At 45.4% G+C, this 23,239-nt stretch overlaps 1 protein-coding gene across 1 annotated transcript; it reads left to right on the top strand.

Moving 5' to 3' along the window:
* Nucleotides 1-22,218, top strand: LOC121844900 (piggyBac transposable element-derived protein 4-like). The gene is made up of 6 exons (XM_042315384.1): nucleotides 1-96; nucleotides 12,513-12,639; nucleotides 13,155-13,302; nucleotides 13,561-14,057; nucleotides 14,198-15,065; nucleotides 21,942-22,218. The coding sequence occupies exons 1-6, from the start codon at nucleotides 1-3 to the stop codon at nucleotides 22,216-22,218; spliced, it is 2,013 nt and encodes a 670-aa protein (XP_042171318.1).
* Nucleotides 22,219-23,239: the final 1,021 nt, after the last annotated feature.

Raw genomic sequence — 23,239 nt, 5'->3', positions numbered from 1 at the left:
ATGGTGGTCGTCGGCCGTCCGATTGGCTGGAGGGCTAGCGGCTACCACACCGCAATCCCGGGCCCCCCTGCTGGCCCCGCCCCTGAACAAGATGAGGTAATTTCCTGTCCGGGCTGCTGTCTGATTGGTCTGAGCTTTCCATCCGTGTGCCTGAAGGGGTGCCGACCCCTCGCCGCGTTCCGCCCGACGACCGTACCGGAACCTCAACGGGGGGCATCAGTGACCCTTCAGCTGCCACGGCAACCAAGGGACTGCTTTGTTGCGGGGCGAATGGTCTCGCTCCTCCGACCGCACCTTGCGTGCCTGGGCTACCCCTACCAGAGGCACAGACTTAGGCAGGACTCCCCTAGTGGGCTGACTGGCCAACAACAACATTAACACCAGTGACATGACTGAGACTGACTGGTTCTGTTTATTGTCGCTATTACTATTTATTATTACTATTAGGAACTGATGATGTTGATGATTACTACTACTACTACCTGTGTGTGTGTGTGTGTGTGTGTGTGTGTGTGTGTGTGTGTGTGTGTGTGTGTGTGTGTGTGTGTGTGTGTGTGTGTGTGTGTGTGTGTGTGTGTGTGTGTGTGTGTGTGGTGGTGTGGGGAGGTGGTGGGGACTCTGGTGGTTGTATTGGGAGAAGCAGAATAGGAAACCAGAAGTGGGTTATTGATGTGAGATCTTATATATTGGTTGTTGACCTGGCGCCATTTGATAATGTCAGTGTGTCGCTGGTTTGTTCACTCACTTTCTGCACTCTGAATCTTTCTATTTGATTCCTACTAATGATTTTTCACTGGTCTGGGTGGTGCTTGAGATTTGTATTGAATTCAAACAAGTGCTTCTTCTTCCCATAACCCACTATGATCCAGGTATCCTCTCAGTGTGTGTGTGTGAATTTTTAACAGCTTGTGTATCTTTGAAACAGCAGGAAAAGCAATTCTCCTAGTTTATTTATATATTGTACTGATTATTTCACTCTAAGTTCTGTCTGTGTGTGTCAGAGGGAGAGAAAGTGTGTGTGTGTATGACTGAATGACTAAGGTTTGTCCCTTGATGTCTGTTTTGAAATGTTCGTGGTTTGCAGGTCATTTCCCCGTACCCGTGTGTGAGATTAGAGAACTGTGTAATCATTTAATATAAAGTTAGTGAGGTGAACATAATCTTTACTATAATGTTTTTTGACACTATTGATGAGAATCACTCCACTCTTCATTTCATAGGGCTACTGGTTCCGTATCTGTATCTGAAATGGCACCCTATTCCCTATATAGTGCACTACTTTTGACCAGGGCCCACGGGGCTTTGGTCAAAATAGGATGCCATTTTGTCTGTTGTCCCCAGAGCTTAAGGTGTGTTTGTCTCCCTCTGCTGGCCTGGAGGACCCGGGCATACCAGGCCATTGTGGCTCACAGGCTTTGTCTCTTCCTTTCGTCATAACCCTTTCCTTCTATGAGAAGCTATACATGACCAGACCAGGGAAAATCCAGGCTTTAGTTATAGACCTGGAGGTTTTCCTAGTCGGGTCACTTTGTCAGGAAAAAGTCCCAGCCATATATCATATCAACTGATATGAGGGGACTGAAAAAGGTTTATGGCTATGCTATTAACATTTATAACCAGTTCTAACCACTTAATCTTGCTAGTGATCTGTAGGAAAGGAGGAGGAGGAAACATAAGCCAGTGTATTGGGACGTAGCCAGTCACACTCAACTGTACTGGCCAGAGAGTCTCTTTGTTACTGCACTGTTTAAACAGCATGATGTACAGAGTCTGGACAACTGTGTGTATCCATCCAAATAATTCCACTGTTCTGTCCCATATTGATGATGTCATAATGACAATGGTACAAACACCGACCCATATGTCCATGGAACAACCGAGGGAGTGTAATGCACCTTCTTTTTTAAAGCTGAGAATCTTGTTGATTTAACATTATTTATGAAATCATGTATGTAGCTAACTAGTAAACCCTTCTGCTGGCTGGGATGTTGGTTGGTCTGTTGCTGGTTGGAATAATAAATTATTATTATGGAAATATGTGTCTGTTCCTTTCTGGGAACAACCCTTCCCCTTTAGACACTTGTAGAGATCTGAGAGGACTTGATAGGATGCATCACTATAGTCATAGCTCCACCTTGTCCTCTGATGGAATTTCACCATATTGCTTAAGCCTGTCCAAGCCTCTCAGATCTCCACCAGTTCCTATAGGAAGGGGTTGTTTCTGGACAGGAGCTCTGTTTCTACTAGAACCCATCCTCTACATGCAAGACACTGATCATACCACTTGATTTTTTCCCCATATTTTATTACGTTACAGCCTTATTCTAAAATGGATGAAATTGTTGTTTTTTTCCGCATTAATTGACTGTACACACAACACTCCATAATGACAAAGCAAAAACAGTTTTTTTGACATTTTTGCAAATGTATTAAAAATAAACTGATGTCACATCTACATAAGTATTCCGACTCTTTACTCAGTACTTTGTTGAAGCACCTTGTCACTAGGGTAGAGTGGAGGAGGCAGTCGCAGGTTTAGATCTACTACATTTATTTAAGCACTATTTCTTTTATATCCTATGAACTTTACATGTTGGTGCCCATGGGTCCTTTTACATGGAAATGCCCAGAGGTGACTGATGCCTTTGTTTCCACGGCAGCTGAACCATTTCAACACCATGGTCTGGATTTGTCCACTTTCACATTGTTTGAGAGATACCGGTGTTCTCTATGATGAGACAACCAGCCTAGATTGTGTCAATGATCTGAGGAAGAAGCTCTTCTCCAATAGGTCATTCTAGATGGAGAACATCACAGGCTGCACTACTACAACATTCAAACAGAGCAGTGTACCAAACAAGCATTTCGTCAACAAGTCTGAAAACCATCCAATTGGCACTTTCACCAGAAACTACTGGATGGACTAAACCAGTTGATTCCTGGACACCTTTGATGACACTCTTACCAGAGGCTGACCAAGTTTACAGAGAACTCCTGATGTGTGGCAGCAGAAGTGAGCCCCTCTGTTCTTGGTTGTATCGATGCCAGGATGCTGGATTGTCATCCACTCAGGGTCGCAGTTATGGGCAGGCCTTATGTGGTCTGGCCCGCCCTACCTCCTTGACCAACCAACTGAAATATATTTATTTGACAAACGTGTGCCAACAGGAACAGGCATCAAACTCAGATAAAGCATCCAAGCGAGCGAAACAAACACAAATGGGCTGCAATATTCAAGGTAAATTAAATCCAGTTTGAGAGACTTCCCTGGTGTCCTTTAGTAATCAAATGTTTTCTCCACGGTCTGTAGGTTCAGGTTTCAGGCCTTTATGAGTTTTACTTTAGAAAAGGATCTCTCCGCAGAAGTGACAGTTACAGGGATGTTAAAAACAGCTAAATTACCGTAGCAACATCAGGGAAACTGGGGAGGGAGTTGTGCTTCAAATACAGCAGTTCTGTAACATATTTAATTGAGCCTCTCATTCTTATCAGTTGCAGGTCTCAACACCTTATGGAAATAGATTAACTGTTTACGAAGCTCTGGGGACAAGTCGTCTGGATACAGACAATAAATTGGCAGATGCAAACCGATGATAATCTTTAGCAGACAACAGTTCTTGAGGGCTGGAACATAAAAGATGTTTCAATTTTGTTCATACTGGTGAACCGCCGTTTGACTTGTGTGGTTGCAATATCAAGTCTCTTTTCTTTGGTCTATCTTGGCATGCAGCATTTCAATCGTGTGCAGTGTTAATGCATTAGACTCTTGGTCTAACAGTGTTAATGCATTAGACTCTCGGTCTAACAGTGTTAATGCATTAGACTCTCGGTCTAACAGTGTTAATGCATTAGACTCTTGGTCTAACAGTGTTAATGCATTAGACTCTCGGTCTAACAGTGTTAATGCATTAGACTCTCGGTCTAACAGTGTTAATGCATTAGTCTTGGTCTAACAGTGTTAATGCATTAGACTCTTCTAACAGTGTCATTAACAGTGTTAATGCATTAGACTCTTGGTCTAACAGTGTTAATGCATTAGACTCTCGGTCTAACAGTGTTAATGCATTAGACTCTCGGTCTAACAGTGTTAATGCATTAACTCTCGGTCTAGTGTTAATGCATTAGACTCTCGGTCTAACAGTGTTAATGCATTAGACTCTCGGTCTAACAGTGTCAATGCATTAGACTCTCGGTCAACAGTGTCAATGCATTAGACTCTCGGTCTAACAGTGTCAATGCATTAGACTCTCGGTCTAACAGTGTTAATGCATTAGACTCTCGGTCTAACAGTGTTAATGCATTAGACTCTCGGTCTAACAGTGTTAATGCATTAGACTCTCGGTCTAACAGTGTTAATGCATTAGTGTCTAATGTTAATGCATTAGACTCTCGGTCTAACAGTGTTAATGCATTAGACTCTCGGTCTAACAGTGTTAATGCATTAGACTCTCGGTCTAACAGTGTCATTAACAGTGTTAATGCATTAGACTCTCGGTCTAACAGTGTTAGTGCATTAGACTCTCGGTCTAACAGTGTTAATGCATTAGACTCTCGGTCTAACAGTGTTAGTGCATTAGACTCTCGGTCTAACAGTGTTAGTGCATTAGACTCTCGGTCTAACAGTGTTAGTGCATTAGACTCTCGGTCTAACAGTGTTAGTGCATTAGACTCTCGGTCTAACAGTGTTAGTGCATTAGACTCTCGGTCTAACAGTGTTAGTGCATTAGACTCTCGGTCTAACAGTGTTAGTGCATTAGACTCTCGGTCTAACAGTGTTAGTGCATTAGACTCTCGGTCTAACAGTAATTAGACTCTCGGTCTAACAGTGTTAGTGCATTAGACTCTCGGTCTAACAGTGTTAGTGCATTAGACTCTCGGTCTAACAGTGTTAGTGCATTAGACTCTCGGTCTAACAGTGTTAGTGCATTAGACTCTCGGTCTAACAGTGTTAGTGCATTAGACTCTCGGTCTAACAGTGTTAGTGCATTAGACTCTCGGTCTAACAGTGTTAGTGCATTAGACTCTCGGTCTAACAGTGTTAGTGCATTAGACTCTCGGTCTAACATGCTGACCACACCGTCCGTTGCAAAATACATTTGCACATACATGTTATTCAGTCATTGCATCCACACTTCTTGCGCACGTCAACGAGCGTCTGCATAGCCAGGTGCTAAAATAGAACTTAGTTCTATTGGTAACGCTTTAGGCACTGCAAGTCCTGCCTCTCCCATCTCCTCATTGGTTTATAGGAGCATAGTAGGGATGCACGATATATTGGTAAGCATATCGGAATCGGACGATATTAGCTAAAAATGCCAACATCGGCATTGGCCCGATTTTTTATTTATTTATTTAATGCCGATGTGCAAAACCCATGTAAAGGCTGACGTGCATACCTATATAACGTAGGTAGATGACGTGCATACCTATATAACGTAGGTAGATGACGTGCATACCCATATAACGTAGGTAGATGACGTGCATACCAATATAACGTAGGTAGATGACGTGCATACCTATATAACGTAGGTAGATGACGTGCATACCTATATAACGTAGGTAGATGACGTGCATACCTATATAACGTAGGTAGATGACGTGCATACCTATATAACGTAGGTAGATGACGTGCATACCTATATAACGTAGGTAGATGACGTAATGACGCATTGAAAAATACAGCGCTACACGTGCAACACAGCATTCCTGATCAAGCCCACAATGTCTGCGGTGTGGATCTATTTTGAAGTTTGAAAGGAAGATAACAAAAAGGCCATATGCAACGTTCTCTGTCTTGAAAGATGTTGGCTTTCACCGACTGGTTACAACCTTTTTGGGCTGAGATCCCGCTAACGGGATCGATAGGACAACAGCCAGTGAAAGTGCAGGGTGACAAATTCAAACAACAGAAATCTCATAATTAAAATTCCTCAAACATACAAGTATTTTACACCATTTTAAAGATACACTTCTTGTTAATCCCATCACAGTGTCCAATTTCAAATAGGCTTTACAGCGAAATCACCACAAATGATTATGTTAGGTCAGAGCCAAGTCACATAAAAACACATCCATTTTTCCAGCCAAAGAGAGGAGATACAAAAAGCAGAAATAGAGAAAAATGAATCACTAAGTGGAGTCATATGTCTACAATTGGAGATGCAGCCAATAATTTATAGCAATGTTTGGGTTTGTATGAATGTTTTTGCTTTCTAGTCAGTCACGTGATTTCTTGGAACTGCTGTGTTGAGTTCCTGCTGTGACTACCTTACTGACGCAAGCTGACTAAAGCTATATCTTACAACGCCTGGATAGGTATTTAATGTCAGCTAACCACATCATATTGTAACGACCCTGGGTTTATAACCGGGGAAATCGACTCTGCCACACGAGCATGCTTTTGACTTGCTCCCTGCTGTTTCATTACACTGGTGTCAGAAGTGGGATCGGACCTTGCATCCACGACAGTGCGTGTCCTTGGCCGGTGAGCGCGTTCCTGTAAGATGTAGAGCCGCAAGCTAGGGCGAGGACGCGCTCTTTGAAAGGAGGGAGTAGTGTAACGACCCTGGGTTTATTACCACGGAAATCGACTCTGCTGCACGGGTATACTTTTGCTGCACAGTCGATAGCGCGCAGGACATCGGGTTAGGAGGTCGAGTGTTCAAGACTTGCTCCCTGCTGTTTCATTACAATATGATAGTTCCATCTGGAAGATGTGGCACGCAACCTCTGGTTGATTCAATGCAATGCCTGCATATCTTTTCGGACAGAACCTCGACCATTTTATTCGTCCAAGTAAAGTGACACAGAATGGTCATAAAGCATCATGAAACTTATATAAAACATGATGATTGCAAAGAATTTATTGCAACAACAAAGGATTTAAGAAACTAATGTAAAACAAAAGGAATCTTCTTGGCAGGGAGAAAAATAATTAGAATAAATGTGGGTTTTGACACTATTATGTAGGTGTCATAACCAGGCATAAAATAACGATATACATTGGATTTGCTTACCAAGACTACAATGAATGTTCCTGAGTGGCCTAGTTAGTTTCAACTTAAATAGGTTTGAACATATATGGCAAGACTTAAAAATGGCTGTCTAGCAATGATCAACAACCAACTTGACAGAGCTTGATGAGTTGTAAAAATAATAATGTTCAAATATTGTACAGTTCAGGTGTGCAAAGCTCTCAGAAACGTACCCAGAAAGACTCCCGGCTGAGTGAGTCTCTTATTTTCTTTACTGTTTTTATGCTGAGAATCTTGTCAATTAAAACATATTTTATTTATAATACCAATAAATAAAATATGTCTTGAAAGCACGTATGTAGCTAACTACTAAACCCTTCTGCTGGCTAGGATAGTGGTTGGTCTGTTGCTAGATGAAATTTAAATTCATTATGGAGATGCATCTCTATTTTTATCCAGAAACAAACCTTTCCCCAAGATACTTGTAGAGATCTGAGAAGACATGAATGATTACTATGGTGATAGCTTCACCTTGCCCTCTGATAGGCTAGGTGGAATTTCATTATTGCTTCATCCTGTCCAATCCTCTCAGATCTCCACCAGTGCTGTATAGGAAGAGTTGTTTCTGGACAGGGGCTCTGTTTTTTCTACTAGAACCCTTCCTCTACATGCAAGGCACTTCTGATTAGCTTGTTACTGTAAGTATCATCATTGGTAAATTACAGCTTTAATAAACTGTCATCAATAACTCAATCATAAGGCCCTTCTTACATCAGCCTATGTCAAAGTGCTGTACAGAAACCCAGCCTAAAACCCCAAGCTGTCACACCCTGGTCGAAGTATTTTGTGTTTATCTTCATTTATATGGTCAGGCCAGGGTGTGGCATGGGTTTTTGTATGTGGTGTGTATGTATGGGATTGTAGCTTAGTGGGGTGTTCTAGTTAAGTCAATGGCTGTCTGAAGTGGTTCTCAATCAGAGGCAGGTGTTTATCGTTGTCTCTGATTGGGAACCATATTTAGGCAGCCATATTCTTGAGTGTGTCGTGGGTGATTGTCCTTAGTGTCCTTGTTCCTGTCTCTGTGTTTTCACCAGATAGGGCTGTTTTGGTTTTCGTTACGTTTCCACGTTTGATGTTTTTGTAGTTTTGTATTGATTCGTGTTTTACGTTTGTTGATTAAACATGGATCGCAATCTACACGCCGCATTTTGGTCCGACTCTCCTTCACCACAAGAGAACCGTTACACAAACAGTAAGCAATGCAGGTGTAGAAGCACGGTGGCTAGGAAAAACTCCCTAGAAAGGCCAAAACCTAAAAAGAAACCTAGAGAGGAACCAGGCTATGAGGGGTGGCCAGTCCTCCTCTGGCTGTGCCGGGTGGAGATTATAACAGAATATGGCCAAGATGTTCAAATGTTCATAGACAACAGCAGGGTGAAATAATAATCACCACAGTGGTTGTAGAGGGTGCAACAAGTCAGCATCTCCAGAGTAAATGCACCTCCAGAGTAAATGTCAGTTGGCTTTTTATAGCCTATCATTCAGAATATCTCTTCCTCTCTACCATTGATAACAGCAGGTCTGGGACAAGTTAGCACATCAAGGTAGCAGGTCAGGGTTCCAAAGCCAAAGCCAGAACAGTTGAAACTGTAGCAGCAGCACGACCAGGTGGACTTGAGACAGCAAGGAGTCATCAGCCCATATAGTCCTGAGACATGAACCTAGGGCTCATGTCATCTGAGAGAATGAATGAAAGAGAGCGAGAGAATTAGATAGAGCATACTTAAATTCACACAGGACACCGGATAAGACAGGAGAAATACTCCAGATATAACAGACTGACCCTAGCCCCCTGACACAGACTATTGCAGCATAAATACTGGAGGCTGAGACAGGAGGGGTCAGGAGACACTGTGGCCCCGTCTTGACAATACCCCTGGACAGGGCCAAAAAGGCAAGATATAACCCCACCCACCTTTCCAAAGCACAGCCCCCACACCAATAGAGGGATATCTTCAACCACCAACTTACTACCCTGAGACAAGGCCGAGTATAGGCCACGAAGATCTCCCCCACGGCACGAACCCAATGGGGGGGGGGGGTGCCAACCCAGACAGGAAGATATCGTCAGTGACTCAACCCACTCAAGTGACGCACCCCTCCTAGGGACTCCTGGGCCAGACTACACTCAATCATAGGACCTACTGAAGAGATGAGTCATCAATAAAGACTTAAAGGTCGAGACTGGGTCTGCGTCTCTCACATGGATAGGCAGACCATTCCATAAAAATTTAGCTTTATAGGAGAAAGCCCTGACTCCAGCTGCTTGCTTAGAAATTGTAAGGACAGTCAGGAGGCCTGCGTTTTGTGACCGTAGCATACGTGTAGGTATGTATGGCAGGACCAAATCGGAAAGATAGGTAGGTGCAAGCCCATGTAATGCTTTGTAGGTTAGCCATGAAACCTTGAAAACAGCCCTAGCCTTAACAGGAAGCCAGTGTAGAGAGGCTAGCACTGGGGTAATTTGATCACATTTTTTGGTTCTAGTCAAGATTCTAGCAGCTGTGTTTAGCACTAACTGAAGTTTATCCAGGTAGCCGGAAAGTAGAGCATTGCAGTAGTCTAACCTAGTGACAAAAGCATGGATACATTTTTCTGCGTCATTTTTGTCAAGAACGTTTCTGATTTTTGCAATGTTACGTAGATGGGAAAAAAGCTGTCCTTGACAGTCTTGATATGTTCGTCAAAAGAGAGATCAGGGTTCAGAGTAACACCGAGGTCCTTCACAGTTTTATTTGAGACGACTGTACAACCATTAAGGTTAATTGTCAGATCCAACAGAAGATCTCTTTGTTTCTTGGGACTGAGAACTAGCATCTCTGTTTTGTCCGAGTTTAAAAGTAGAACATTTGCCGCCATCCACTTCCCTATGTTTGAAACACAGGCTTCCAGGGAGGGCAATTTTGGGGCTTCACCATGTTTCATCGAAATGTACAGCTGTGTGTCGTCCACATAGTATTGAAAGATAACATTGATTCCGATTGACATCACCAAGAGGTAACATAGTGAAGACAATAGTGGTCCTAAAACGGAGCCTTGAGGAACACACCGAAATTTACTGTTGATTTGTCAGAGGACAAACCATCTACAAAGACAAACTGATATCTTTTTGACAGATGCGATCTAAACCAGGCCAGAACTTGTCCTTGTAGACCAATTTGGGTTTCCAATCTCTCCAAAAGAATGTGGTGATCGATGGTATCAAAAGCAGCACTAACGTCTAGGAGCACAAGGACAGAGGCAGAGCCTCAGTCTAACGCCTTTAAAAGGTCCTATATCCAATAAGAGAGACACCAGATATGCTGTTCCAAAAGGACCCAATGGTTGGCCAGGCCTAAACTTTAAACTACACATTTTAGTTAGCAGCTGTTAGTATCTAATCTTGTGTATCCCTTAATTATACATTTCCATAGAGATATGACATTATTTAACGTGTATTTCAGACATTTCAAGATCCAGAGATGAGGGTCCTGTCTGCACGGATTAAAAACAGTGCAATATTTACATTTTGTGTGTAATATAATGCACATTGTTTGAATTTGGTGCTTCTCGATACTGTAAAATCAGTGCCTGACCCAGTTTTTTGCTCTCCTGTAGAAGCTTTATAACTTTATCTGGCTCGTACGTTCATCTCAAGTGGCTTGCAGTTCAGAAAGAGCTGTATCCACAGCAGCACCCCAGGGAACTACAGAGACTTGCAGAAGGCAGACACATGGCATGATGTAAATCTGAGGGACAGGATTCCAGCAGTTCTGAGAGTGCTACAGGACATCACACTTGAAAATAGTGGTGAAAGGCAAGGGGCCTTCTTTCTCAGATTTACATTTCATTTTGGTAAAATGTTGTAAAGTGCTAAGTCCAAATGTCTTTCTGACATGCTCCAATCAAGCTCTCTTGACTTAGCAAGGGCAGTGGATCTAGTAGGTGCCCTTATAGACACATTACAGGACTAGCGAAGTGAGGGTTATTTTGGAGAACTATGGAAAGAGGTTGAAGAAATTGCAGAGCACTGCAAAATAAGTGTACAAACAGTGTGCAATAGACAGCCTAAAACAAGCTTGAGACTTCACGACTCATTGATGATGAGCACTGTAGGACAGAATAATAGTGACCAAAGTGATGGTGAGAGCTTCGAAAAAGCTATGTTTTATCAGGTGCTTGACAGTCTTGACAGAGGCGTTTTCAAAGAAGAATTGTGAGAATGCAAGGGGTCCAGTCTCTCAACCCAAAGAGAACAGCATTTTTGAATGAGGAGCTTCTGTTTGACTTTGCTCAGACCTTTGAGTCAGAATTAGAGGACCTCAAACATGAGGTTCATCAAACCAGGGGGCTTCTCGATAGGAGAGAAAAAGTGGAAGAGACAGACCATCTACTCTCCTTTACTTTGTTGTGTTTCTAGAACCTTCTAAAGAGGTCTTCCATGAGCTATTTCGACTTTGCAAGATTTCTGTTGTTACACCAGTCAGCAGTGCTTCTTGCGAGAGAAGCTTCTCAGCTCTAAAACTGATTAAAACCCACCTCAGGATATCCGTGGTTGATGACAGGTTAAGTCACCTCGGAATTCTCAGTGTTGAGTCAAGGAGGGAAATGTATTTATAAAGCCCTTCGTACATCAGCTGATATCTCAAAGTGCTGTACAGAAACCCAGCCTAAAACCCCAAACAGCAAGCAATGCAGGTGTAGAAGCAAATGCAATTTGAAAATCACATCAAACACATCATCACAACAGTGTAGTTATTTTAACACTCACCTCACCGTGATTGGTAAATTTGAAGAACCAATGGGTTGAAACTGAGTGGAAAAGATGATCGTTGTGGATGTTGTTTCAAAGCCGAACACAACTAAATGGACAGCATTTTCTAAGGCAATGATTTATTCAAACACTCGAACACATATTAGAGCTTATGCATATGCGTACTTTAGACCTGTAGAGCCCAACTTAATTAAAATAATGATTGTGCTGTTATACAATACATATTATGCATGACATAAACATTAAAAAACTGATTCAAGATGTCTTTGGTAGATAATTGGTTTAGCATGTACATAAAATAAAAAAATAGTAGCAATTACATTTAAGTGTGGACTTTTTAGTGTGCATACTGAATGGACTGGTTACCTTATGCTAAGCTACAAACTTTTTATCCATGAGTCTTGGAGATAACGTATAGACCTGGGCGATGCTTTTGGTTCATTGATTGTGCAAGGCGCCTTACAGAGTTATCCATCAATACATTTGAATTTGATATTGAATTGCCTAATAATTGGGCTAGCTTAATATTTCCATAATGAATTGTCTGATAAATAACCTTTAACTATATTTTAATAATTAATTGGCTGAGACATTACTTTTAACTACAGAATATCTCACCACCATGCGTTTCTATCTCCTCCTCTCTTCTTCATTATTTTCTCAAACACAGTGAGGGGTTGGCAACAGCTTAACCCTCCCGTGGTCCTGGGGTCAGTGTGACCCAGGTCCTGTGTGTGGAGGGCTCCCCTTTCTGCGCTCTGCGCTCGCGGGTCAGAGCGACCCAGGCCCTGTGTTTCCAGGGCTCTCGCTCTGCGCTGGTGGGTCAGAGCGACCCAGCCAGCCGCTGCACAGGTCCGGACGTGCCTCGCAGTGTGCTAGAGAGCAGCCGAGTGTTGTAGTTGCGCTCTGGGCTTGCGGGTCAGAGCGACCCAGGCCCTGTGTTTCCAGGGCTCTGCGCTTTGCTCTCCCGAGTCAGAGCGACCGTGCCAGCCATTGGCGAGGCGTGTGCCTCTGAGCGTAGTAGAGTGTCTGCGAGTGTGGCGAGTGTGGCGAGGCTGTGCCGGGCTCCCCGCTCTGCGCTCTGTGCTCTGTCCTCTGTGCTTTGCGCTCTCGGGTCAGAGCGACCCTGCCAGCCACTGGCGAGGCGTGTGCCGTCGAGCGTAGTAGAGTGTCTGCGAGTGTGGCGAGGCTGTGCTCTGGGCTCACCTCTCTGCGCTCTGGGCTCTGCGCTCTGGGCTCTGGGCTCTGCGCTCGTGGGTCAGAGCGACCCAGCCAGCCGCTGCACAGGTCCAGAGGTGCTCCGCTGTGTGCTAGAGAGCAGCCGAGTGTTGCAGTTGCGCTCTGCGACCCAGGCCCTGTGTTTCCAGGGCTGGCCCTCTGCGCTCTGCGAGTCCGAGCGACCCTGTCAGCCACTGGCGAGGCGTGTGCCGTGGAGCGTACTAGAGTGTCTGCGAGTGTGGCGAGTGTTCTTGTTGCGCTCTGCGAGTCAGAGCGACCCAGCCGGCCGCTGCACAGGTCCGGACGTGCTCCGCTGTGTGCTAGAGAGCAGCCGAGTGTTGCAGTTGCGCTCTGCTCTCGTGGGCCAGAGCGACCCAGCCGGCCGCTGCACAGGTCCGGACGTGCTCCGCTGTGTGCTAGAGAGCAGCCGAGTGTTCTTGTTGCTCGGCTGGGGTTTGGGTCGACTGCACAGGGCTACACAGGTGCGCGCAAGCGAGCCTCGAGCATTTTCGGGTCTCGGTATCCCGCGTAAGCCGTCCGGCCGGCCCTACGTAGAGAGGATACTAATATTGTCATCGGCGCCCAGACTCCGGGCCCCACGGCCTATGCCGCGACACAGGCCCGCGACATCGCGTCCGCCTTCCACCTGTTTGTCACACCGGCAATAGAAAGGATAATTGTGGAAATGACGAACCTGCACGGAGCCAGAAAATACGGCGACGGCTGGCGACCCATGGACGCCACGGACCTGCACGCCTACCTAGGGCTGCTGATCCTAGCGGGCGTCTACAGGTCCCGGGGCGAGGCCGCGGCAAGCCTGTGGGACGCCGAGAGCGGCAGGACCGTGTTCCGAGCCACCATGTCGCTCAAGGTCTTTCACAGGTACTCGAGGCTGCTGCGATTCGACGACCGCCAGTCGAGACCCGCCAGACTCGCCACGGACAAACTCGCAGCCATACGGGAGGTCTGGGACCTGTGGGAGGCGCGGCTGCCGGCCCTCTACAACCCGGGGCCTGACGTGACGGTGGACGAGCAACTGGTCCCGTTCAGAGGTACTGTGCTTGCGCTTGTGCGCGTGCGTGCACGTGTGCTTACATGTCTATACAGAGCGTGTGTGACACAACAGTTGGCCCTTTTGTCTACCCCGTTGTACACGGTAACCACACTAATGTCTTGTCCCCTTTCCAAAAAGGCCGCTGTCCTTTCCGTCAGTACATCCCCAGCAAGCCGGCCAAATACGGCATCAAGTCGTGGGTGGCCTGCGACGCCAAGTCCAGCTACGCTTGGAAGATGCAAGTGTACACCGGCAAGGCGGCCGGCGGAGGCCCCGAGAAGAACCAGGGGATGCGCGTCGTCCTCGATCTGACAACGGGCCTGAGCGGTCGCAACGTCACCTGCGACAACTTCTTCACCTCCTACGACCTGGGCCAGCGGCTCCTCGAGAGGAACCTCACCATGGTGGGCACGGTGAGAAAGAACAAGGCCGAGCTCCCGCCCGCGCTGCTCGAGTCCAGGGGCAGACAGGTCCTGTCCTCCAGGTTCGCCTTCACGCCCACCGCCACTCTGGTGTCTTACCTGGCAAAGAGAAACAAGAACGTGCTACTCTTGAGCACGCTGCACACAGAGGGCCACATCAGCGATCGTCGCGACAAGAAGCCGGCCCTCATCCTAGACTACAACTGCAACAAGGGCGGCGTGGACAACCTAGACAAGGTGGTGGGCACCTACAGCTGCAGACGGATGACTGCCCGCTGGCCCCTGGTCGTCTTCCACAACATCCTCGACGTGTCCTCCTACAACGCCTTTGTCATATGGCGAGAGATCAAGCCTGACTGGATGCCTGGCAAGCGGAACAAGCGCAGGGTGTTCCTCGAGCAGCTGGGAAAGGCACTCGTGAAGCCGCTGATCCAAAGAAGGCAGCATCTGCCCCGCACCGAAGCGGCGTCAGCCCTTGTCAAAGTCCTACAGAGTGCTACGGCGGCGCCTCCTGATCAACAGCGCCAGGGCCCCGCCGCTGGCACGGCCGCTGCCCGCTCGTTGCCCGGCCACCACCGGGGCAAGTAAGAGGAAGAGGTGTCAGCTCTGCCCACCCAAGAAGGACTCCAAGACACACACGGTGTGCTGCAGGTGTAAGAAATACATCTGCAAAGGCTGTTCACACACCTACTGTCACACTTGCGCACATTGGGCCTTTAGCCAGGACGGGACAGGGTGACCCGGAGGACGCGGGGACTAGACACAGTACCAGGACCACGGGAGGGTTAATGAAATATATTTCAATTCGACACATACAACAACACAGAGTTACACACGGAATAAACAAAACATACAGTCATAATACAGTTGAACAAAAGAAAACAAAAAGTCTATATACAGTGAGTGCAAATGAGGTAAGTTAAGGAAATAAATAGGCTGTGGTGGCGAAGTAATTACAATATTGCAATTAAACACTGGAATGGTAGATCGGCAGAAGATGAATGTGCAGGTTGAGATACTGGGGTGCAAAGGAGCAAAATAAATAAATACCAGTATGGGGATGAGGTAGGTAGATAGATGGGCTGTTAACAGATGGGCTATGTACATGTGCAGTGATCTGTGAGCTGCTCTGACAGCTGGTGCTTAAAGCTAGTGAGGGAGATGTGAGTCTCCAGCTTCAGAAATGTTTGCAATTCGTTCCAGTCATGGGCAGCAGAGAACTGGAAGGAAAGACGACCAAAGGAGGAATTGGCTTAGGGGGTGACCAGTGAGATATACCTGCTGGAGCGCGTGCTACGAGTGGGTGCTGCTATGGTGACCAGTGAGCTGAGATAAGGAGGGGCTTTACCTAGCAGAGACTTGTAGATAACCTGTAGCCAGTGGGTTTGGCGACGAGTATTAAGCGGGGGCCAACCAACGAGAGCGTACAGGTCACAATGGTGGGTAGTGTATGGGGCTTTGGTGACAAAACGGATGGCACTGTGATAGACTGCATCCAATTTGCTGAGTAGAGTGTTGGAGGCTATTTTATAGATGACATCACCGAAGTTGAGGATCGGTAGGATGGTCAGTTTTACGAGGGTATGTTTGGCAGCATGAGTGAAGGATGCTTTGTTGCGATATAGGACGCCGATTCTAGATTTAATTTTGGATTGGAGATGCTTAATGTGAGTCTGGAAGGAGAGTTTACAGTCTAACCAGACACCCAGGTATTTGTAGTTGTCCACGTATTCAAAGTCCGACCCGTCCAGAGTAGTGATGCTGGACGGGCGAGCAGGTGCGGGCAGTGATCGATTGAATAGCATGCATTTAGTTTTACTTGTGATTAAGAGCAGTTGGAGGCCATGGAAGGAGAGTTGTATGGCATCGAAGCTCGTCTGGAGGTTAGTTAACACAGTGTCCAAGGAGGTGCCAGAAGTATACAGAATGGTGTCGTCTGCGTAGAGGTGGATCAGAGAATCACCAGCAGCAAGAGCAACATCATTGATGTATATAGAAAAGAGAGTCGGCCCGAGAATTGAACCCTGTGGCACACCCATAGAGACTGTCAGAGGTCTGGAAACAGGGCCCTCCAGTTTGACAAACAGAACTCTATCAAAGAAGTATTTGGTAAACCAGGCGAGGCAATTATTTGAGAAACCAAGGCTGTCGAGTCTGCCAATAAGAATGTTGTGATTGACAGAGTTGAAAGCCTTGGCCAGGTCGATGGATACGGCTGCACAGTAATGTCTCTTATCAATGGCCTGTTATGATGTCGTTTAGAACCTTGAGCGTGGCTGAGGAGCACCCATAACCAGCTCTGAAACCAGATTGCATAGCGGAGAAGGTATGGTGGTATTCGAAATGGTCAGTAATCTGTTTGTTAAAACCTCTTGAAACTAGGGGGCACTATTTTTATTTTTGGAAAAATAACGTTCCCAAAGTAAACGGCCTATTTTTCAGGACCAGATGCTAGAATATGCATATAATTGACAGATTAGGATAGAAAACACTCTAAAGTTTCCAAAACTGTAAAAATATTGTCTGTGAGTATAACAGAACTGATATTGCAGGCGAAAGCCTGAGAAAAATCCAATCAGAAAGTGACTCTTATTTAGAAACCTCTGCGTTCCTATGCGTCCCTATTGAGCAGTGAAAGGGATATCAACCAGATTCCTTTTTCTATGGCTTCCCTAAATGTGTTTAGTATCACAAGACATAGTTTCAGGCTTTTATTTAGAAAAATGAGCGTGAACGACAACATTGCGTCAGTGTCAGTGGTCAGCTGGTGCATCAGTGGTCAGCTGGTGGCTCTTGAGGATTGATTTGTGCATAGTAGACAAATGCGGCCATTCTTTCTCTCGCTCCTACTTAGAAGCCAACTGTCTCGGTTGATATATTATCGAATAGATATTTGAAAAACACCTTGAGGATTGATTATAAAAAACGTTTGCCATGTTTCTGTCAATATTGTAGATCTAATTTGGAATATTTTTCGCCGTTGTTGTGACCTCAATTTCCGGTCGATTTCTCAGCCAAACGTGAAGAACAAACGGAGGTATTTCGGCTCCAAAAACAATCTTTATGGAACAAAAGGAACATTTGCTGTCTAACTGGAAGTCTCGTGAGTGAAAACATCCGAAGCGCATCAAAGGTAAACAATTTAATTTGATTGCTTTTCTGATGTTCGTGACCAAGTTACCTGCTGCTAGCTGGACATTATGCTATGCTATGCTATCGATAAACTTACACAAATGCTTGTCTTGCTTTGGCTGTAAAGCATAATATCAAAATCTGAGATGACAGCGTGATTAACAAAAGACTAATCTGTGTTTCAATATATTTCACTTGTGATTTCATGAATATGAATATTTTCTAGTAAGATTTTTTTGTCCGTTGCGTTATGCTAATTAGTGTCAGTTGATGACAATTCTCCCGGATCCGGGATGGGTAGTTCTAAGAGGTTGTTTGTTAACTTGGCTTTCGAAGACCTTAGAAAGACAGGGTAGGATTAATATAGGTCTGTAGCAGTTTGGGTCTAGAGTGTCACCCCCTTTGAAGAGGGGGATGACCACGGCAGCTTTCCAATCTTTGGGAATCTCAGACGATACGAAAGAGAGGTTGAACAGGCTAGTAATAGGGGTTGCAACAATTTCGGCAGATCATTTTAGAAAGAGAGGGTCCAGATTGTCTAATCCGGCTGATTTGTAGGGGTCCAGATTTTGCAGCTCTTTCAGAACATCAGCTATCTGGATTTGGGTAAAGGAGAAATGGTGGGGGCTTTGGCGGGTTGCTGTGGAGGGTGCCGGGCAGTTGACCGGGGTAGGGGTAGCCATGTGGAAGGCATGGCCAGCCGTAGAGAAATGCTTATTCAAATTCTCAATTATAGTGGATTTATCGGTGGTGACAGTGTTTCCTAGCCTCAGAGCAGTGGGCAGCTGGGAGGAGGTGCTCTTATTCTCCATGGACTTTACAGTGTCCCAGAACTTTTTTGAGTTAGTACTACAGGATGCAAATTTCTGTTTGAAAAATCTTGCTTTAGCTTTTCTAACTGCCTGTGTATATTTGTTACTAACTTCCCTGAAAAGTTGCATATCACCGGGGCTATTCGATGCTAATGCAGAACGCCACAGGATGTTTTTGTGCTGGTCAAGGGCAGACAAGTCTGGAGTGAACCAAGGACTATATCTATTCCTAGTTCTACATTTTTTGAGAGGGGCATGCTTATTTAAGATGGTGAGGAAGGCACTTTTAAAAAATAGCCAGGCATCATCTACTGACGGGATGAGGTCAATGTCATTCCAGGATACCCCGGCCAGGTGTATTTGGAGGGCGAGTTAGTTAGGATGACATCTACAGTGGGGCAAAAAATTATTTAGTCAGCCACCAATTGTGCAAGTTCTCCCACTTAAAAAGATGAGAGGACTGTAATTTTCATCACAGGTACACTTCAACTATGACAGACAAAAATCACATTGTAGGATTTTTAATGAATTTATTTGCAAATTATGGTGGAAAATAAGTATTTGGTCAATAACAAAAGTTTATCTCAATACTTTGTTATATACCCTTTGTTGGCAATGACAGAGGTCAAACGTTTTCTGTAAGTCTTCACAAGGTTTTCACACACTGTTGCTGGTATTTTGGCCCATTACTCCATGCAGATCTCCTCTAGAGCAGTGATGTCTTGGGGCTGTTGCTGGGCAACACGGACTTTCAACTCCCTCCAAAGATTTTCTATGGGGTTGAGATCTGGAGACTGGGTAGGCCACTTCAGGACCTTGAAATGTCTGAGACCAGCCACCCAGATAGCTGATGAAACTGAGGAGTATTTCTGTCTGTATTAAAGCCCTTTCGTGGGGAAACTCATTCTGATTGGCTGGGCCCCTGCCCAGTCATACGAAATCCATAGATTAGGGCCTAATTATTATTTAACCTTTATTTAACGAGGCAGATCAGTTAAGAACACATTCTTGTTTACAATGATGGCTTACCGGGAACACTGCCTTGTTAAGGGCAGAAAGACAGATTTTTACCTTGTAAAATCTAGCACTGTTCACAGGCTCTGATGCTTTGATTAACATCCTGGTGAGAAACCACAGTCAAATCCAAAGAAGAAGTGATAATGTTTAGTGTAATTATTTGACTATCTTCATAATTTTGCATACTCTGTCTTATTACCTGTTCTACTTTGTCTAAAAGCTCTCTGACCTGATTGGTATCGCACTTAACAGCATTGTTGACCACTTGGAAACTGCCTTCCCATTTCTGAACAAAATTCTTCAGGTTTTGGTCTTCTCTAAAAAAAACAGCTCTACGGAAGTGTCTCCATAACAAAAGCCCACTATGGTATATTCACTGACAGTGGGACTTAACATCTTCTCCAGTGTCTCCATCACTCTCTTCTCTTGCTCTGTGAAGCGGCCCAGCTGAATGACCAGTAGGAAGGCGTGGGGACCTGGTGTTAGAGAGAGACAAAGACCTCTCAATCTAATCTCTGACTTCTTCTTCAGAGAGGTCACTGTTGAGCAGACCTGGAGTATCCACCACCATCACTAATCTTCAGGGTCAGTGACTTGGGACTGATTCTGGAATCAAACAGCTTTTGGCCCATGATGGTGTTTCAGACTCTTCTCCAATCCACTCAGACCAACCAAAACCAGTCAGGTCATTGCTGATTTCAGCTTCTGAAAGCAACAGTAAGTAGACAGACCTGTGATGAGCAAAATGGAATACTGCTGCTCACCACCAGATGAATAATAAAACAAATATGTCACTGTTGAGCAGACCTCCCCACCATCAGCCCCGTCTCTCTCTCTGCTCTCACTCTTCAGGGTCAGTGACTTGGGACTGATTCTGGAACCAAACAGCTTTTGGCCCATGATGGTGTTTCATGCTGCACTCTTCTCCAATCCACTCAGACCAACCAAAACCAGTCTCAGTTCATTACTGATTTCAGCTTCTGAAAGCAACAGTAAGTAGACGAGAGAAGAGATTTGTATGGCCTTAGTGATGAGCAAAATGGAATACTGCTGCTCAGAGACGTACATGAGTAGGATCACCGATGAATAATAAACAAATATGGGCATTATTCCTATCTCAATAACTCATGTATAGATCAGTAAAAAAACAATAATTATGAATTGAAAGATCAATGCATCTGTCAACTTGCACTATACTACATTACATTGTGTTCATTTTCATTAATTAGGTCATTTCAAAATGCATTTATGTGCTTGTATTAATCAATATGAAACTAATCAAGAAAAAAGCTAAGTTCATTAATAACAAATAGCTCTACTAATAAGTGGTATTTAAAATGTATGAGTACAATAATTATTTAAACAATTTGTTCATAGTTCCTGTTTATGATTCTATTTAACACCCACAATCCAATACTGTAAGATTATTCCTTGATTACATAATTACATGTGTTTCTATCTCAATTAATAAATAAATAATGTCATTTGTGTTAGAGTATTTCAAAAGACAAATAAAAGAGTCAGGTCAACACAGAGGGATTTTTCATTCACCAATATTACCAAATGATGGTGAAGATATGATTGATCGAGTGATTTGAAAAAAGAATCCCTTGTTGCTGAAGCCCAACATCACATATCTAGATCACCACAGGGGTTCCCAAAAACATTTGGCACAAAAGGCTTCTTTTTTTCCATAATATAACCATTATATTTGTAACTCACCTGTCTGCGACGACTCCGGTCCTGGATGAGACAGAGGTTTTTATTTGGTTTTATTTACTGCAGTGTCTATTAATTGTCCAAACACAAGGCTGCTTTTCCATTCTATATTATCTGCTATAGAATTTTCACAAATGCTTTAGTATATGTAATTCCCAAACATTCTAAGAATTTATGAAAAGTGAATTACCTTATCCAATTGCTTGCTTGTCAGAAAATGTAAAAAATAAAGTGTCATTCTTCCTGGGGGTCTATATAAACAGATTTAATACGATTTCATGTTGCTAAAAAGCTGTCAGTTCCACTTTAATGAGTAATACTCTATCACAGTGTATGTCTCCATTGAGTGGACAAGATGGAGAACTACAATTATGTTTTTTAAACTTAGTCAAGACAAACTGATTGACAGCTAGTCGGCTACATTAAAAGATGATGATGGTTTTCTGTGTGTGCAGGACTTTGGACTAGACGTGGAGAACCTGGTCGGTGACTGTCCCACACCATTCCTCAACCTTGCAGTCTTCTGCTGCAACGTAAGATACAGACAGGCATACTGACTGTAAACGCAATTGACAATCTAAAACCATACATTCCAAAAAGTATGCACTGTTTACACTGTTCCTGCTCCCCTCACTCTGTTTTTCCCTCTTTCTCAGATGAATTCAAAGCTACGTCTCTCCTTCTCTGAGATAGTGGTCTTGCTGGAGGGGATGGAGATAGGAGAGGAAGAAGCCCATCCCTCTGGGTGATTATCTCTCCGCAGAACCCACCACTGTCCAGATCAGCCCTTACCGACGTCAGAGTTCCCCGTCGCCCTGGCGACCAGCGGTTGTCACGGAGCCAGTTGGACATGCTTCCCCCAACGACATCCCCTCTCGAAAACCTGGTCCGGGTTAACCCCTTCTCTCTGTGGCAGGACCTGAACGGGGGCCACATCAAGCTCTACAACACCCCCAGCAAGTCTGTCATCTCCCTGACCTTCACGCTCCCCCAGCAGCCTGACACCTGCGCCTCTCCCCCCTTAGGGGGAACTTCTTTCTCCACGTGCCAACCCTAAACTGCCAGTCCCTCCCCTGCATCCCGAGCTAGGGCGAACCCTCGCCCTCCTCCGGTACCCCGACCACGACCTGCAGAAAGTGGAGGAAGAAGAGGTGGTGGAGGAGGAAGGACAAAGGAGGGACGGTGGAGGATGAAAGGAGGACGGAGAAGGGAGGGATGGTGGAGGGATGGTGGAGGATGAAAGGAGGAAGGAGAAGGGAGGGATGGTGGAGGATGAAAGGAGGAAGGAGGGAAGGGAGGGATGGTGGAGGATGAAAGGAGAAGGGGGAGGGATGGTGGAGGATGGAAGTAGAAGGGAGGGATGGTGGAGGATGAAAGGAGGAAGGAGAAGGGAGGGATGGTGGAGGATGGAAGTAGAAGGGAGGGATGGTGGAGGATGAAAGGAGGAAAGAGAAGGGAGGGATGGTGGAGGATGAAAGGAGAAGGGAGGGATGGTGGAGGATGGAAGGAGAAGCGAGGGATGGTGGAGGATGAAAGGAGGAATGAGAAGGGAGGGATGGTGGAGGATGAAAGGAAGAAGGAGAAGGGAGGGATGGTGGAGAACGTGTCAGATGATTCAGGGCTGCCTCTGGACCTGGTGTCTCTGGATCCTCTGGAAGAGGTAGAGGAGGAAGATTTTTCTCTGGGGAGCCTATGGACTGAAGCATGTCTCCTGACACACTAGAGGGCGCTGTCCCTACACAAGGGAGACTTCTCCTACACCCAGCCTCGTCCTCTTCCTCCCTGCTTCTGCAACCTAACGGCTAGTTCTATCCAGTCTCCAACTCCCCCACTCCCTCCCTCCTGTCCCCCGTCCGGACAACAACAACGGCTCGGCGACGGTGGTCGTCGGACGTCCGATTGGCTGGAAGGCTAGCAGCTTCCGCACTGCAATCCCGGACCCCCCTGCTGGCCCCGCCCCTGAGCAAGATGAGTTAATTTCCTGTCCGGGCTGCTGTCCTATTGGTTTGCGCTTTCCTTCTGTGTGCCTGAAGGAGGCAAATGGTCTCGCTCCTCTGTCAGGCGCCTTGCGTGTCTTG

This window comes from Oncorhynchus tshawytscha, unplaced genomic scaffold, assembly GCF_018296145.1.
Source record: "Oncorhynchus tshawytscha isolate Ot180627B unplaced genomic scaffold, Otsh_v2.0 Un_contig_6794_pilon_pilon, whole genome shotgun sequence".
NCBI lineage: Eukaryota > Metazoa > Chordata > Actinopteri > Salmoniformes > Salmonidae > Oncorhynchus > Oncorhynchus tshawytscha.
Note: the sequence above shows the minus strand (reverse complement) of the source record. Positions and strands in the feature narration are given on the sequence as shown.

What these genes read in the sequence shown, in the direction of transcription:
- LOC121844900 (XM_042315384.1), top strand. Translation starts at nt 1, where the DNA reads ATGGTGGTCGTCGGCCGTCCGATTGGCTGGAGGGCTAGCGGCTACCAC. An exon ending in CCCAGCCGGCCGCTGCACAG is followed by an intron (nt 13,303 to 13,560) that starts GTCCGGACGTGC and finishes GGCCCTACGTAG; the next exon opens with AGAGGATACTAATATTGTCA. An exon ending in GCAACTGGTCCCGTTCAGAG is followed by an intron (nt 14,058 to 14,197) that starts GTACTGTGCTTG and finishes CTTTCCAAAAAG; the next exon opens with GCCGCTGTCCTTTCCGTCAG.